This window comes from Gracilinanus agilis, chromosome 6 (genome assembly GCF_016433145.1).
Source record: "Gracilinanus agilis isolate LMUSP501 chromosome 6, AgileGrace, whole genome shotgun sequence".
Classification (NCBI taxonomy): Eukaryota; Metazoa; Chordata; class Mammalia; order Didelphimorphia; family Didelphidae; genus Gracilinanus; species Gracilinanus agilis.
Window position 1 is genome coordinate 46542758 of NC_058135.1, and position 17141 is coordinate 46559898.

The window sequence follows — 17141 nt, forward strand, 5'->3', positions numbered from 1 at the left end:
TCCTCCTCCTCCTCCTCCTCCTCCTCCTCCTCCTCCTCCTCCTCCTCCTCCTCCTCTTCCTCCCCCCCATCACCACCACCACCACCACCACCACTACTACTACCACCACCACTACTACTACTATTACTACTATCTAATATTTAAATAGCATCTCACCTTCTAAATTCAGTCCCTGGTTTTGTCAAGAACATTATCCTTAAAGATATTTAAGTGTCTTCACTTTCCTAAGTAATAATACAGTCACTGACCTTAAAATGATAGGAATTGGATAAATTGCTGAATAAGTTGATTATATTCCAAACTCTCTATTAAGTTCAGAGGCCTTAATGACAAAAATGAAATAATCTCTGCCCTCAAGTTTAAATTCTAAAGTTGCTGTGATTCAGTCATTCAGTGGTATATAATGAATGCTTCATGATTCCATGAACTAAATTATTTATGGAGTCTTCTTGGGAAGGATACTGGAGTGGTTTGACATTTCCTTCTCCAGTAGATCTTGGATACATACTAAAAGGATGACATGAAACACATTTAGAAAAAAAATATATAGAAAACACACATTTAAAATATGGTGGCCAGGGAAGAGAGCTTTGATCTAGAGAGTCAACAGAAACGTCAGGAGCCATGGGACAATCTATCATCAAGCCCTTTTCTAATAGCAAAAGTAATATTCTTTTGATTATTGTTCCCAGAGTAAATCGTGGAAAACAAGAGATCAGAAAGGTAGAGGCCTACATATGTAGCCTGGTTGATGGCTGCAATTTTTTAAAAGGATATTTGTTCTGAGAAATCATATGGAACAAGACCATTTTCAATGAAGAGGCAACTGGCTTTTGTGCTGAAAAGAGTCTCATATTATATGGAAAAGAGTGAGAAAATTTGAACTTCATATTTTGTCAGATATTCTAGCCCTTAGGAAAGGAGTCAGAAGAATGTTTTGAACATCCAATAAAGTTCTTGTGTAAAATTTGAATTCTTCTACTCAAACATATATTCCTTCATTTGTCATTCATAGAAAAACTAGGATTTTATTGTCACTTCTTTGATAAGTGAAACTGGTGCCTCATTGGATATTAGGCCAAATTAAAAAAAAATTAATCTTTGTAAGATCTAAGGTCATATATCAACTAGTCTTTTCTAGCCCATTTTAATATTCTTCAAGTTATATTTTCCAACTTCAGTTATACTTTATCTTCTTATTTTCTCTCATTTATTATTCTCATTCTAGCTCCTATTGTGTCCTATAGGTTGTTCCCAGTGAAGCTCCTATCCACCAGTCTAAGTCCTATGATTTTTGACTGAGCCTCTGTCTCCCCATTATGTTGCCTACTTTCTATCTATCCTTATTTTCCTCCCCCAGAGGAACCTTGGACTCTTTGCCTGGGAAGCTAGGCTCTGATAGATAGGCCCTCACTTTTTTTTTGCCTGGAATTAGAACTTCATGCCACTTTCCATTGTCAACAAACTACACTGCCAAATGTGTCCTCCATCTCTTCCAGATCCCTTTTGTATGATATATTGAAAGGACAGGATTAAACCATTGATTGTACATGAGTGCTGAGAGAGAGTGAGGAGTCATATCTACATGGAAAGCTTGGATGACTAGAAGGATTCTGATACCCTCAACTGGAATAGGGAAATTCAGGAAGAGGGGAGGGTTTGGAGGTAAAATAATCTATTCATTTTGGGACAAGTGAGCCTAAGACACCATTAGGACATTCAGTTAAAAATGTCTTAAAGAGAGTTGGAGATGTTAGACTTCTTGGCATTACAGAGGTTGGGAATAAATCAGCATCTCTGAGAATTTTCAGAATAGAGATGATAAGCGAAACCATGGGAACTTACAAGTTCTTTAAATACAATATTACAAAGATGGAAAAAAAGGACCCAGGATGTTGGAGAATGCTTCTATGTAGTAGGAGTGACTTGGATGAACATCCAAATTCATGGACTCTGGGTTAAGAACTCTTGAATTTACTATCTATGGCAAGGAAGAGAATGATTGACTAAACAAGAGTCAGAGGATATTTTAATAAGAAATGTGGGAATTTAAGCTACATAAAATTAAAAAGCTTTTAGGCATAGTAGAGAAAGTGCTGAGTCTGAAGACAGGAAGACTCTTCTTCCTAAGGTAAAACCTGATCTTAAACACTTACTAGCTTTGTGACCCTGTACAAGTCACTTAACACTGTTTGCCTCAGTTTCCTTTATTATAAAATGAGCTGGAGAAGGAAACAGCAAATCACCCCAGTACCTCTGCCAAGAAAACCTCAAATGGGGTCAAGAGAGTTGTGATTTAAAAACAGCAAAAAAGCTTTTGCCTGAATAAAATAAATGTATATAGAAGAGAAATGATAGAATAGGAAGATAATTTCCATCAAGTATCACAAGTAAAAATCTGAAATGTGTTGTAGGACATTGACTCAAATATTTAATACAAAGAGCCATTCTTGAAGAGGTACAATGAGTGGTGAAAGAACAGGAACAAACTTTTCAAAAAAAGAATTGCAAATGAAAAATCACTTTTTTGGAAAACATTGTTTACATCACTAATAGGAAGATAAATTCAAATTAAAATGCCTTTCAGGTTTCACCCCATTCCATGCAAGTTGTCAATGAAAGAAGAGAATAACTATCCATGTAAAAAGAACTGTGGGAAGAGAAATTTACAGATATGCCATTTTGGGAACTTTGAAGCGTAAAGTCATCTAGAATATCAATTTGTAATTATGTAATAAAAGTGACACATCTCTCTGCATCTTTTGACCCTGGGATACCACCTCAGGGTATCAAAGTCAAAAACAAAAGTCCATTAGGTACCAAATAATCAAAGAAATACTCATTGTGGAAACAAGTGACTGGAAATAAAGGGATATATATTGATTGTGAAATGGTACGAAAAAGTATAGCATATTAATGTAATGAAATCTTACTGTGCTCTAAGAGTCAATGAATATGAGGCATTTGTGGATTTGTTTTAAGATCTTGTGAATTAGTGCATTTAAAATTAGCAGAACCAAGAGGTCAATAGACATGGCTGCAATAATGTAAGTGAGCTGAGCTCTGAAGGAAGTCTTCAGAGAAACAGGTAATGAAACAAATGTCAACTGTGGTTGTATACACCTGTAATCCTATTAGATGATGTCTTGAACTCTGGGAATTCTGAGTGGCAATGGGCTGGGTGTCTCCAGTAAGTCCAGCACTAGTATGTTGAGCCTCGATTCGTGAAGGACCATTCTATAATTCTTGAAAAGGAGAGAGAGAGAAAGAGAAAGACAGAGACAAAGACAGAGAGACACACAGAGAGAGAACAAGAAGAAACAAAACAGAGTTTTATCTCTTACTTCTCACAGTACAGAAAGTAGCTATATGATGCAGTGGATAAAGCATTGACCCTGATTAGAAAGACCTGAGTCCAAATCCCACCTGAGATACTTTCTAGCTCTGTGATCCTAGGAAAGTCATTTAAACACGATCTGCCTCAGTTTCCCCATTTGTAAAGTGGACATAATAATAGCATCTTCCTCCTAGGGTTGTCATGGATCAAATGAGAATAAATTATAAAAGTAGTAAGCAATATATATAAATTTTAGGCATTGTTATTATTATTACCACTACTATAGACTATTATATACCTTGTCAGATATGGTCATGGTATCTGATGCTTTTTCTCTAATTGTTTTGCATTGTAATGTGAAAGCTTTGGTCTGTAAGGTGGGACATTAAATGATTGTCATGTAAATATGTCAGACATCAGTAAAATGTCTTTTAAAAAATGAAAAAAATAGTAGTTAACTGTGGTATTCAAACATAAGACAGTATTGAGTGATGCTTATTGAATACTGTCATATGGAAAGGTCATGCATGGCTCCTGTTTCTTGTTTTCATTATGGGCTTCTCAATAGATCCACATCTACACAGTTTTTACTCATTTTTCTTCCCTCCAAGTGTGGACTGTCTAGCTAAGAGAGATCCAGGGCCTCCTCTACAAACCAGATGAGAAGGTGAAGGGCAACAGGGTAAGCTTTCTGAATGTGACTGGTTTTCCAGTTAGTAGGAGAGAAAGATGGGAGAAAGAGTAATAAGAGGAAGAAGAATAAGAGGAAGAAGGAAGAATAAGGCCTCAAAACTTCCTGGAAGAGTAGCTAATAATTGTGTGGATAAAGGAGAATTTCCTACTATCCTGATGCTGATCATATAGTTGTTACTGAAATCCAGAGAACAGCATGAGATGGATTGTCCTGCTTTTTGTAACTGTGGGGTTAATGAAGGGGCAGGAGTGGGGAACAGAATGTAGGGGAAAGTGTTGACCTTGAAATCACAAGAAACTTAGGTTCAAATTCTGGCCCTGATATCTATGTGACTATGGATATATCAGCTAATCTCTCTGACCTTAATTTTCTCATCTGTTAGGTGAGAATTTTAATACATATGGTTTCACAGCATTGTTGTGAGAATCAAATAAGGAATTCCATGTAAAACTGTTGCTGTTTACTACACTATGATTTTTGGGACACCCTGTATTTAAGGGTTTTGAGGGCACTTACATCAATTTCTTTATTTGTCTTTTAAAGCTACAGTCTCTATATGCCAGATATTATTATTGAAGACACATACTCCAAATCACATGTACAAATAATACCACAGAATCTGGGTCCCTTACTTTTGTTGGCTGCTATCCACAAGCTCTTAAAAAGCAGAGAATAATCTTTCCCATGAAGAACAAACATTTTCCAAGATCCCTATCTGAAAATATCCAAAGGAAGTAAATACTATGGAATGGACTTGACATTTCCTCAGGTGGAGTGGTGGTGCATATCTAGAAGTAACAGGATGAAATTAAGCCAAGATAACTTCAAATAGAATGTACAGAAGTTTGTGGAACAATGAGATCAGAGAAATAGAAAAGACTTCAATGATATCTAGCCTAACCCTTTCACTTTACAGATGAGGAAACTGAGACCCCCAAACCCAAGACATTTCACTCAAAGTGGCACAAAGAATTAGATTAGTGTGTCATAGAAGAGGCAGCCTGGTGGAGTGGGCAGAGAGTTGTTTTTGAAGTCAGGAAGACTTGAGTCCATGCCCTAACTTGGACTTATACTGACAGAATGACCCTACATCAGTGATCTGACTTGTGGGCCAGATGCAGCCCTTCTCCTTCATAACCTTTCAGTCATTAATAGGGCTTAGAATCACAAAAAATGCAAGAATTTTTAAAAACATATCATTGTTATTTTTTAATAAATTATATTGGCCTACCTAAAGTTTTTTTTCTTTTCCTTTGACCCCCTCTTTAAAAAGTTTGCCCATCACTGCCCTAGACAAATCCCTTAATTACTCAGTGTTCTAGGCAAAAATAACAATAGCTACCATTTGTACAATGCTTTATACACACATGTATAGACATGTATATACATATATGTATGTGGGTGTTATTATTGTCAAAAGCTAAAGCTTTATTGATAAGCTAAAGCTGTTATAACTATAAATGATCTAACGTTGGTATTGAGTATTGTTCCCGGAATTCTGGGTGAGGCTATCCCTGTACCTTTGCAGGGATTCCATGCTTTGCATCTGCACACAACAGTATTGATAGCCAAATGGCAATGCCCAGCTGTTATAATAAATGAAAGCTGTCAAGGGTTAAACTATTTGCAGTCGGTAGATGGAAGGCTGGAAGCAGTTTAATACAACCCTTATTTATTTGTTCTATGAGAAGAGGTAGGTAGAGAAAATAGGAGGTAGGAAACTAGGAATTAGGAATAGGACAGGATATCTCTTAACCTTATTCTAAAAATCTCTAAATAAAATCCCCCCAAAACTAACTGCTTTCTTTGCAGTGTCTTCTTGTCTACAGAGTAGACCTCCTTAAATTATTCTCACTATCTTATACAATATTTCTCTATCTAACTAAACCTATGCTAAATGATGAATTTAACTTATAATGAACTACTTAAGAAATTCAGTTGATACTGTCAGCAGTCTGTCACACACAGAAACAGACAGTGCTGCGACTCCCCTCAAAGTGCTGTGGAGAATAGATCCCAGAGTCAGATGTATCTCCTTCAGAGTACTGAGAAGGAAAACCTCTCAGTAACTAGACTCTTAACTAAAAGTAGTAAGTCTTTCTTCTCAACTCCAACTGCCACCAGCCACTGTTAGAGAGACCTCTTGACAGAGAGTCCAAACAACCACTCCTGTTCCCTGAGACTGCCAGAGAAGATGGAGCCCAGAGCCAAGTCCATTCTCTCTTTTATGCTAGACCTCTTAAAATGATACAGGGCTATTTAGAAGACTTCTGCTCTTGAAGAGCCCAAGTGATATATTACTTAGCTTTCTCTAACCTAGAACCTTCTGCTTCTAACAAGATAAATGAAATTAAGAAATTCCTTATAACAGTGTTTATAATACACCTACACACAATATCACTTGATCTTCAGAACAGCTTATGAGGGAGGCAACTCAATTCCCTAAAACTATGAAAGGTGATGCAGTGACATTGTGGTGAAGAAAACCTGCCTTACAACTTCTTTACTGTGCAATTCTAGACAAGTTGCTTAAGCTATCTCAGGCTCAGTTTCCTCACCTGAAAAATGGGGATAATAGTAACACCAACTACCCAGAGTTGTTGTGAAGATAAAATGATTTAATATGTATGTAAAGTGATTTGACAACTTTAAGATACATACAAGTTTTCATTATTATTATGAAGCAGAGAGGTGGACAAGATTTGTAGAGAGAACTTCAACTGGAAGTTTCCCATGCCTTTGAAATCATAGGTCCAATTCTTATCCCTTTTATCATAGAAAAGGAGCTACCATTAGAGTCTCTTGCCTCCCAATCCAAAGCTATCTCGATATAAGATTAAAATGTGTAACCATCCCACAGGGAAGATGAAAAAGCTCAATAGTCAAGAATGCGAACCGTGGAGCTAGAAAGGTCATTTAATCGCAAGGGGTCATTCAGGCTAGCTCTCAGAATCCAAAGATTATAATTAAATTCAGGACTCAATTTATATCTGTGAGGCTATTTGCTGAATTGAAGCTTCAGGTACATAGCAAATGAAAGGATCTTGCTGGGTATGTCTCTGCTATTGAAATGTTATGATTTCAATATTTACCCAAAGAATAACCTGCCAAAGTCTAGGCCAGGATCCCCAGCACAGGTATGGTACTTAGGAAATCAGAGCATCACATTTTTCCTCCCTCAGTGAGCCTGACAAGAGTTCTGCTTTCAATATTGCTTTTCAATGGGTTATATCTCCTTCCTCATGGGAAGGTAGCTAATTAATTCAGGCAGGCACTACACATTTTCTACCACTCCAACAGTAATGTATTATCAGCAAATAGGGGAAGAACATGTCCAGAAAACTAAACAAGCAAACACTCTTGATGTCAGGCAACAAGCTTAGTCAACCTTGACAGCACACCAATGTCTCCTCTTCCTTATCCCAGAAAAGTATTCAGGTTCTCTCCCTCATCCCCATCCCTAACCCTCAGAGCTCCTAGGACAATAATACACCAATGTTAATTTTTAAGAGATCATCCTCCTAATATGAGAATGATCAAAAGAAAAGAAAGCAAAAAGGCTTTAACTAATTCATTATTTATCTTAATTTTTCATTCTAGTACTTTCCCTCTGATATTTATTTCCTTTTTATCTTGCATATAGCTTGGTTGTACATGTTTGGATGTCATTTCCTCTACAAAACTATGATCTTGATGGAAATGTTTAGTTGCTGAAAAGAAACATACATGTTTTCATTCATCTGCCCAAACCATGCGGGCAGTGCCTGTTTGTCTGTTCATTTGAACTAATGGTCAGAAATCTCAGGTTACTCTCCCTTCTTTGTCCTGGACCTTCTTCCCTTTTTGTTGTATAATTCTCACTTGATGATCTCAAGAGCTTCCAAGGGTTTGGACAGGTTTACTGGAGCTAGCTTATAAATACCCTTAAAAACAACAGCCTTACTTTGTAACATTGTAAAGATTGGTTCTAAGGCAGCAAAGTGGTAAAGGCTAGGCAATTGGGGTTAAGTGACTTGTCCAGGGTCACACAGCTAGGAAGTGTCTTGGGTCAGATTTGAACCCAGAACCTCCTGTCTCTATATCCACTGAACCACCTAGCTTAAGAAACTTGTTAAATTTTTAAGATGAGATCAATTGGAAAATGCTAAAAATTGGGTCTTGATCCAGGTGGGTCATTGATTTCTAGACTTAATGAAAGTGATGGAGAAGATGTTACTAATGCATATTAAACATAAAGAGTCTCATGTGTATATTTTTTTCTCCCTGGAGAGTCTGTTATCAAATATTTACCAGTACAAATATCAGTTAAAATATCTTTGAGCAGATAATTCTCAGATTCATGTCTAGTCTTTGTTCATATCAAACTACAATCAATCAAATATAATACTTTAATTGGGTTTTCTGGAAACTCGGTGTATCTAAAACAGAATTCATTATCTTTCTATCCAAATTTTCCTCTCTTCCATTATTCAGGGTACTACCATCTTTCTAGTGGTCTCTGTCCACTACTTCAAGTGTCATCCTCAATTCCTGAAAGTCATTCTAATCCATTGCCAAATCTTATAAAATCTGTATTAACCACCTTTCCTTATAAATCTCCTCCAATCTGCTTTGCATCTACACCACAACCTTTGTTTTGGCTCTCATCATTTTGTGCCTAGATTGCTAAAAGACTTTTAAGGAATTTCCTTTCAAATTTCTTATCACTCCAATCCATCTTATGCTTAGCTGCTGAGTGCATTCAACTGACCACATCACAGTTTGGCTCAGTGAATTGCATTGATGACCTATTAATTCCAGGATCAAATATAAAGTTTCCCATTGGGCATAAAAACTCTTAGTTTTTACTCTCTTTTTACTATCTTTCCAGGCTTCTAGTAGATTATGATACAGCATTTTTAGTCTCCCTATCTTCTCATCGATTATCCTCCATGTTTCTTAATTTCTCTGGCTTCCCTCAGTACTCCTCTCAAATCCACATTCTGCAATAAGCCTTTTCCCAATGCTTTAACTGCAGGTGCCATTCCTTCTATATTACTGTCCATCCACTTCTGCATTAAACCTATAGGCATCCAGACATGTTGTCTTCCCCATTATGATGTGAGCTCCTTTGTAACATCTGTCACTCCTTGAAGTTGAGCTAAAGTGCAGTAAGTACTTAAGTCGGGGAAAATATTCTCTTTTTAAATTTTTTTGGTATTTTTCTATTTACCCATATTTCTTCATTTATCAATTAATTGGCCCTAGAAATCCATGAAAACCATTTTCACTAAGGTGTAGAACTGTTTCCCCTTTGTTAGTGGAGAGACAACCAATTCTGATCACATCATAAATCTCTGAAGTATGAAGCAAATAGGGAGTTGAGCACCTAACTTTGAGACCCTAACTTTAGTCCGTAAACATAGCTAAAAGCACACCATTTCTGAGTTATTCAAAGATTTAGGGACCTTTGGAGGAAAACCCTATTGTTCTAGGATAACTCCTGGGAAGGTCAGGGCATCTGCAGCAGTTCCTTGGGATGGGCATAATTTGAGGATTGAAATCTATGAGCTAATTTGTAATCAAGTAAGACAATTTTCTTACTTGACTTGGGGCTGATATTCCACAATATTATCAGAGCTGGAATTATCACAGATTTTGAGTGAGAGGTACCTCAAAGGTTATTTAAATTAACTCCTCATTTTATAAGTGAGGAAACCAAAACCCAGAGAAATTAAACATAGGTTTTCTGGGGTTACATAGGTATCAAGAAAGGAGGCAAAGATTAGGATTAAAATACAACTCTATGAATCTTTAATTTAAAATGTAATTACAGGAAGCAGATAGGTGGCTCAGTGAACTGAGAGCTTGACAAAGAAGAAGGAGGTCCTGGGTTCAAATCTAGCCCCAGATACTTCCTGACAAGACTAAGAATCTTATTGCAACATATCTTTCCCTGTAATGGATGAGAAAGCAATTATTAAGCACTTATTATGTTCCAGTGCTGTGTTGAGTGCTGAGGTTACATTTTATTTTTCTTTAAGAGAAAGACTCTGTCCTGGACGATATCATACTTTCTTCTGATCACTATTTATCTTTAATTTTTAATATGTAATATGTAACACAATAATATAATATATGTGCTCTATTATGAATATGTAATAAACTGTAATAATATACTTATCCGATAGAAATAAAATCTTATATTATCTATGTCTAAAAATCTAAGCCTCATTTCTCCCCCTCCCTCCCATCCCTCACCCCAAATTTTAATAAGGTAAGACAACACATATATAACATACATGTCTGTGTCTATATGAAAGTGGCTAGGAAAAGAAGCCTTGTTCTGGGGAGATAGAAGAGGTAGCACACTCAAACTGACAATAGGCAGATAATAAGATGTTCTGAGGGGAGGGCTGGATGGGATGTGAAGATGAAGCATGATCTGGTGTCTAGAGTCAACCACAACTCTAGGGCACATACGGACTACTCTACACACTCTCTGTGATCAATTATCTGGGTTGGACCTTAGGGCAAGAGCTGTAGCACAAATTAGTACACAATTTACCCAATTAACTACAATTGGGCCTTTTAAACTAGCCAACTGTCCTGATAAGCAACACAAAAAGAGAAAAATCAATAAAAACCAGCCTTCTTGACTAGCATCTCTGTATAAATCATTACAGACCCTAAGCAATCAGATATGGAGCTATTATAGAATATTCCATATCTAATCTTGGCTTGGTCACAGTAAGAGGGAGACGGGAGGAGAATGCTAGTTAGGGGATAAAAGACACAGAAAGAGAACCTATAACAACATATCTTATTTATTTGTACTTTGCTTTATTGTATTTTGCAAATATTATGGGATTTTTTTTTTTACAAATTGAAGATTTGTGTCTGTCCTGTATCAAACAAGACCCAAGAAGCCATCTTTCCAATAGCAGGTACTCATAGCATGTCTGTGTCACTTTTTAGTAATTCTCATAGAATTTCAATTTTTTGCCTTTTAATGTCTGTTATCATGGTCTGCAATCAGTGATCACTGATGTTACTATTGTCGCTGTTTTGGGATGCCACAAACCTTCCTCATATAAGATGGAGACCTTAATAGATAAATATTATGTATTGTAAATGCTCTGCTGGTTGGCCTTTTCCCTGACTCCTTCTCAAGACTCTATTCCCTAAGACAAAACAATATTAAAGACTACTACATCAATGTACTTGGTCAAACAGCAGCAGGGTTTGAAATGACTGACTCCAGATTTGAAAGGTGTTCTACTGTGGGCAAAATGCTATCAAACAGCTTCATGTGCAACAGAGAAATTTTTCATGAAAGGAAGAAGCAACTAATGCAGTAAACTGCATCATTATCTTATTTTAAGAAATTGCCAGAAATTTTCAGATAAAAAAATAAAAACTATCAATAAGTACATGAAAAAGTGTTCTAAATCTCTTATAATTACAGAAATGCAAATCAAAACAACTCTGAGGTATCACCTCACACCTAACAGATTGGCTAACACGACAGCAAAGGAAAATAATGAATGCTGGAGGGGATGTGGCAAAATTGGGACATTAATGCATTGCTGGCAGAGTTGTGAATTGATCCAACCATTCTGGAAGGCAATTTGGAACTATGCCCAAGGGGCGCTAAAAGACTGTCTGCCCTTTGATCTAGCCATACCACTGCTGGATTTATACCCCAAAGAGATCATAAGGAAAAAGACTTGTACAAAAATATTTATAGTCGCACTCTTTGTGGTGGCAAAAAAATTGGAAAATAAGGGGATGCTCTTGGCTTGGGGAATGGCTGAATAAATTGTGGTATATGCTGGCGATGGAAGACTATGTGCTAAAAGGAATAATGAACTGGTAGAATTCCATGCAAACTGGAATGACTTCCAGGAACTGATGCAGAGTGAAAGGAGTAGAATCAGGAGAACATTATACACAGAGACTGATACACTCTGGCACAATTGAACATAATAGACTTCTCTACTAGCAGTAATGTAATAATCCAGGACAATTCTGAGGGACTTATGAGAAAGAATGCTATCCACATCCAGAGGAAGAATTCTGGGAGTAGAAACACAGAAAAAAAAACAACGGCTTGAACACAAGGGTTGATATGGACATAATAGGGGATGTAGACACTAAGTGATCACCTTAGTGCAAATATCAATAATATGGAAATAGGTCTTGATCAATGACACATATAAAACCCAGTGGAATTGCTCATTGGCTATGACAGGGGGTTGGGAGGAAGGGAGGGAAAGAACACGAATCAGGTAAACATGGAAAAATTTTCCTAATTAATTAATAAATTTAAAAATTTCAAATCACACACAAAAAAAGAAATTGCCAAAGCCACCCCAATCTTTAACAAACACCACTCTGATCACTTAGCAACCATTAACATTTAGGCAAGACTTTCCACCAGCAAAGATTTCAACTCACTGACAGCTCAGATCAGGTGGTTAGTATAGTTTTAGTCATATTTTTTCATTAAGATATATACATTGTTTTTAGACATAACTCTATTGCATACTTAACAGAGAGTACAGTAGAGTTCAAACATGACTTTTATCTGTACTGGGAAACCAAGAGATTCATTTGATTCACTTTAATGTTATATTTGCTTTATTGCTGTGGTCTGGAACCAAACCTGCAATATTACTGAGGTATGTCTGTACACATCTGACCCCAATAGTTTTCTAAAAGATGTATGTATTTGTTTTCAGGTTTTTTTTTTCCGTCTGTGGAGTTTTACCAATATCCTGGCCAGTAGGATGCTAAGTGGTAGGATCTGTATACTAGCCCCAAACTCTATTTGTTTCTGACATTGATTCTACCTCAATGCAGGACACAGTAATCACACAGTAGCTATTTCTAGTCCCACTCTTTTTTCCTATGCTGTTGCTGTGTGTGTTTGTTGGTTTTTCCATCTTCAAATAGAATTTCATTTTGATATATTCTACTACACCCCAAACTTCGTTATTATCAATATATAATATTTGTCACTGAGACCAAAATTAACGAATAGGTGAATTTTGTATATATTCTTTCCACATGCCAGTTGAACTTTTTTCCACAAACCAGTGTCTTAGGAAGTGGGTGACTTGCTACTGGACTAGTTAAGAGATTTCTTCTGACTTTTGGATGGCCATGTGGGTCAAGAGAAAGAGGGCACTGTTCACCACCTGCTTCCCCAAAGTAATCCAGGTTTTTTATGCCACAGACACTGCTTACAAAAGAAGGACTTTATATATTTGCTTTCATAGAAATTGGACTACTCCTTCTGCCCTACTCTCTTATGCCCAATATACAGGGTAGATTCCCCAAGGAAATAGCTATCCCAAGTTCAAAGTACTCTATGGGTTCATAACCCTAAAAATATAGCTCACAAACCCTCATTGATGTCTTTACCTCTATTAATCAACCAGATGTTAAAATTACTTCAAAGCAAAGGGGTTTAATGAAATGGCATGGTAAGAAAAGAAGGAACAAAACTTTTCCCCTATAAATATGAGGCATGATCTCCCATAAAAGCATTAAACACTTGTAGAAAGAGAAAGGAATAAATGTGGATGAAGCACACAAACAGGACACACGTGTTGCTAGGATATCTCTATCTAAGGTCAACTTGTGTTTCTGTTTCTGTCAGGCCACTGGTGTCTTCAAGCTGGAAGCATCCAGCAGGTCTTTCCTATCTCATCTCACAACCTCTATTGGACACTGCTTGGTTAGCTTCAGTCTCCATTGCCTCAAGCTACTGGCTCACTGGAAATCCTTGGCTAGCTCTTCTTCAGGGAAGAATAGATGATGGCATGATTTTCTAGCTTAAAGCCCATCTGATTTCCCTGACTCTTTGGAAAGTCTCTACTGGGATCCTTCTGTCCTGTTCCCTCAAGAGTCTTGCATTGGGAGCCTTTCATAAAATTCTTTGTCCCAGATGTCAAATTCTAATAACAAAGAACAGGGTCGTCTTAGCTAGCCAGTGCCCCAAGATTAGTGTTCAGTGGCTTGGTCTTACTAACAAGAGAACTCACCCTAGTTGGTGTCATACATTCTATAAGCCTCCCACATTTAATCACTGAAGTCTATGCAAGTTGGGTAGTAAGCATTTGCCCAATAACTACCAAATGTCCATGTTCCCATTTTTTCATGTAGTTTTTCATGTAGCTTTCCCATGCAGTTTTCTTATGTAGTTTTTTAGTCCTAAATTTCTTTCCAATATAATTAATAAATGAGTGGGGGAAAAGCACAGAGACAATAACAGAATCAAAGGGTGAGGTCATTGTATTCTTTTCTGACCTGGTCCTCTCAATCACTGATGACAGCCTCAGAGGGGTTTGATGTTAAGCATCTATATATTCCACTATCCTGGTCTTTTAATATTCATGCAATTGACTCTTTTTTTACCTATTTCTACATCTCCATAATCTTTCTCCATATGCCCAAGTTCTAAAAATGGGAGAAAAAAGAGAGAAAGCAAAAGAAGAAAATAAATATGAATGTTGCATTGAATGAAGTAGGACCTTCTTCTTTAAGGTGATTTCTTTTTAAATCAATTGGAAAACTGGTGATTATAAGCACCTGGTATTTCCTTGAGTCGAGAACTAAAGAATCTTGGAAAAAATTTAAAAAAATCTTTGGAAGTATAGAATGATGATCACACAACAGAAATAGAACCGTTTGGAACAATGCCACTCTTCCGTAAACACTCATCCCTTGTATTCAAACTTGTAAATGATTTCAATTTGCCACAGGCTCACATATTGCTGAAGAGGCTTTATCATACAGTATTTAAGAGAGTTGGCTTTAGAGTCAGGGAGACCTAAGTTCAAGTTCCAATTTTGACATCTTTAGCTCTGTGACTCTGGACAAGTCACTAACTCTCTCAGTCTAGAGGTTTCAGAAATAGTTACTGATCTCCATTGGTAAAGGAAATTTCCTTACTTAGCGTTGGAGAAAATTATATATCTGGATCCTCTCACTCCCACCAAGGGTTCATAAAATGTCTAAGAAATAAGTATGTGATGCTGACAAAGTCATTTAGATTGTCTACTTTGATTTCCTCATTCATAAACTGAGGATAATAAAAGGATTTATTTTATGGAGTTCTTGTGAAGATCAAATGTGATGTTTCTTAAAGACTTTGCAAACCTGAAATTGTCATATAGATGCTAACTATTAGTATTATTTTTATTCCTGTAAATTCTCTCTTTAAGCAGCTTTCTCTCATCTATCATGGAAGAAAACTATAGGAGTCCTGCATAGTGCTTGGTAAAATGGAAAAAAATACATATGCAGAAAATATCTACATTGAAGAAATTGAAAAAAATATATATGTTGTATGTATTCTTCAGTTTTACTTCAGTCTTGGAATGAGGAAGACCTATATATCCCAGCCTTAGACATTTATTAGCTCTGTAGCCCTGGGTAAGTCACAACCTCTGTTTGCTTCAATTTCTTCATCCATAAAATGGGGATAGTAATGGGACCTGCTGCTTCCAAAGTCATTTGAGGATCAAATGATATAATATTTACAAAATGCTTAGCACAATGCCTGGCACATAGCAAACATTATATGCATGCTAACTGTTATAATTCTCATCAACATACATATATCTATAGATATAGAGAATATAAATATATATGCAATATATATGTAAGAAAAAATTCCAAGTATCAAAAAGAATATACACACATATATATGTATGCATATATGTACATATATATACACATGTTTTTAAAACCGTAGAGAACTACAAGACTACAGCTATGATTATATAATAATAATAAATCTTACTCATAAAGCACCTTACAATGACAAAATGTTTTCTTACCCAATGATCCTGGAATCACGAAACTTGGCTTTGAATTGCAGCTCAATTACTGACTACATAAGGGATTATGGGCAATTCTTTTCACTATCTCTGTCTCTCTCTCTGTGTCTCTCTCTTTGTCTGTCTCTCTCTGTCTGTCTCTGTCTCTCTCTTTCTGTCTCTCTCTGTCTCTATCTCTCTGTCTCTGTCTCTCTCTGTCTCTCTCTTTCTGTCTGTCTGTCTGTCTGTTTCTCTCTCTCACACACACATATGCACATACATGTATATCATTTGATTGTGGTCTACCATGGAAACTTTATTTGAGTACATATTCATTTTTTAGGCAGCATGGTATAATTGATAGAAGGTTGGCAGTCAGAAAGTCCTGAAGAGGGAGAAATTCATGAGAATGATGCTGCTGACAAAAACTTACAGCCACAGGGCTTAAGATATTAGGACCTTCCTGATCATTCTCTTTTAAACTCCTCTAGTGAAAAGGTCACTAAAAGCCTTTGAGGATTTTGCCACAGATTGTTTAAAATTCCATCGTTTCCTTCCAATGGAAAAAACATGTCTCCTCCTAACTCTGACTCCTGGGAACACCCATCCTTGTGTGCAAACAGTGGACACAGAGAAGCTAAAGTTGTAAGATCATAGACTATAGGTCTAAAGCTAGAATGAACCTCAGTTACTATTTAGCTAAATTTGATAGATGAAGAAACTGAGGCTGAAAGAATAAAATGATCAGAACCCTTGGCTTGTTAAAGCTCCACCAAAGCAGCTAAAACACTGGAAGGAGCAAAGAAGAGGAATGAGACAGAACACTCTTACCCTGGCTTTCTTGACTATAGCAAAGGCTGCACAAAGAAAGGAAGAGGAAGGTCCCTTGGAGCAACTTCATGGCGGTCCGGGTGTCAGTACGCTGCCCTTGATCAGCCAGCCAGGGAGTCTTCTGTCCCAGAGAGGCAGGACCTAATTAGCAAATGGAAAAGGTGTGCACAATATAGCCAGCCCTGGCCCATTCTGACTTATTTGGGGGCTTTGATAAGTAGAGGAAATGCACACACTCCCTCTGGGAGTTCAGCAGAGAGGAGATTTATTGTTTCAGTCCTTTACAGGAACTCCTTCTCCCCCTTTGGCAGTCGCTTGTGTTTTTGTTAATACGTTCGTTATTTTGTTCTTCTTCGACAAAAAGTCCAGGAAAGGTTTGGAGCAGAAACAAATCTTTCTTTAGAATGGATCCCATGGCTTTGTAACTTTTGTTTTGAAACTGTAGTTGAGATGAGTTTGAAAAGGGACA

The 17141-nt window shown here is 36.9% G+C and overlaps 1 protein-coding gene across 1 annotated transcript in view; it reads right to left on the reverse strand.

The window, feature by feature from the left end:
- The window catches only part of EMCN (endomucin), a 170995-nt gene extending 154148 nt beyond the window's left edge, over positions 1-16847 (reverse strand). Inside the window, exon 1 of the mRNA XM_044681625.1 lies at positions 16673-16847. Within this exon, the coding sequence (XP_044537560.1) occupies positions 16673-16742 (70 nt within the window). The 5' untranslated portion in view covers positions 16743-16847. The remainder of the gene's footprint in view (positions 1-16672) is intronic.
- Between the last annotated feature and the right edge of the window lie 294 nt (positions 16848-17141).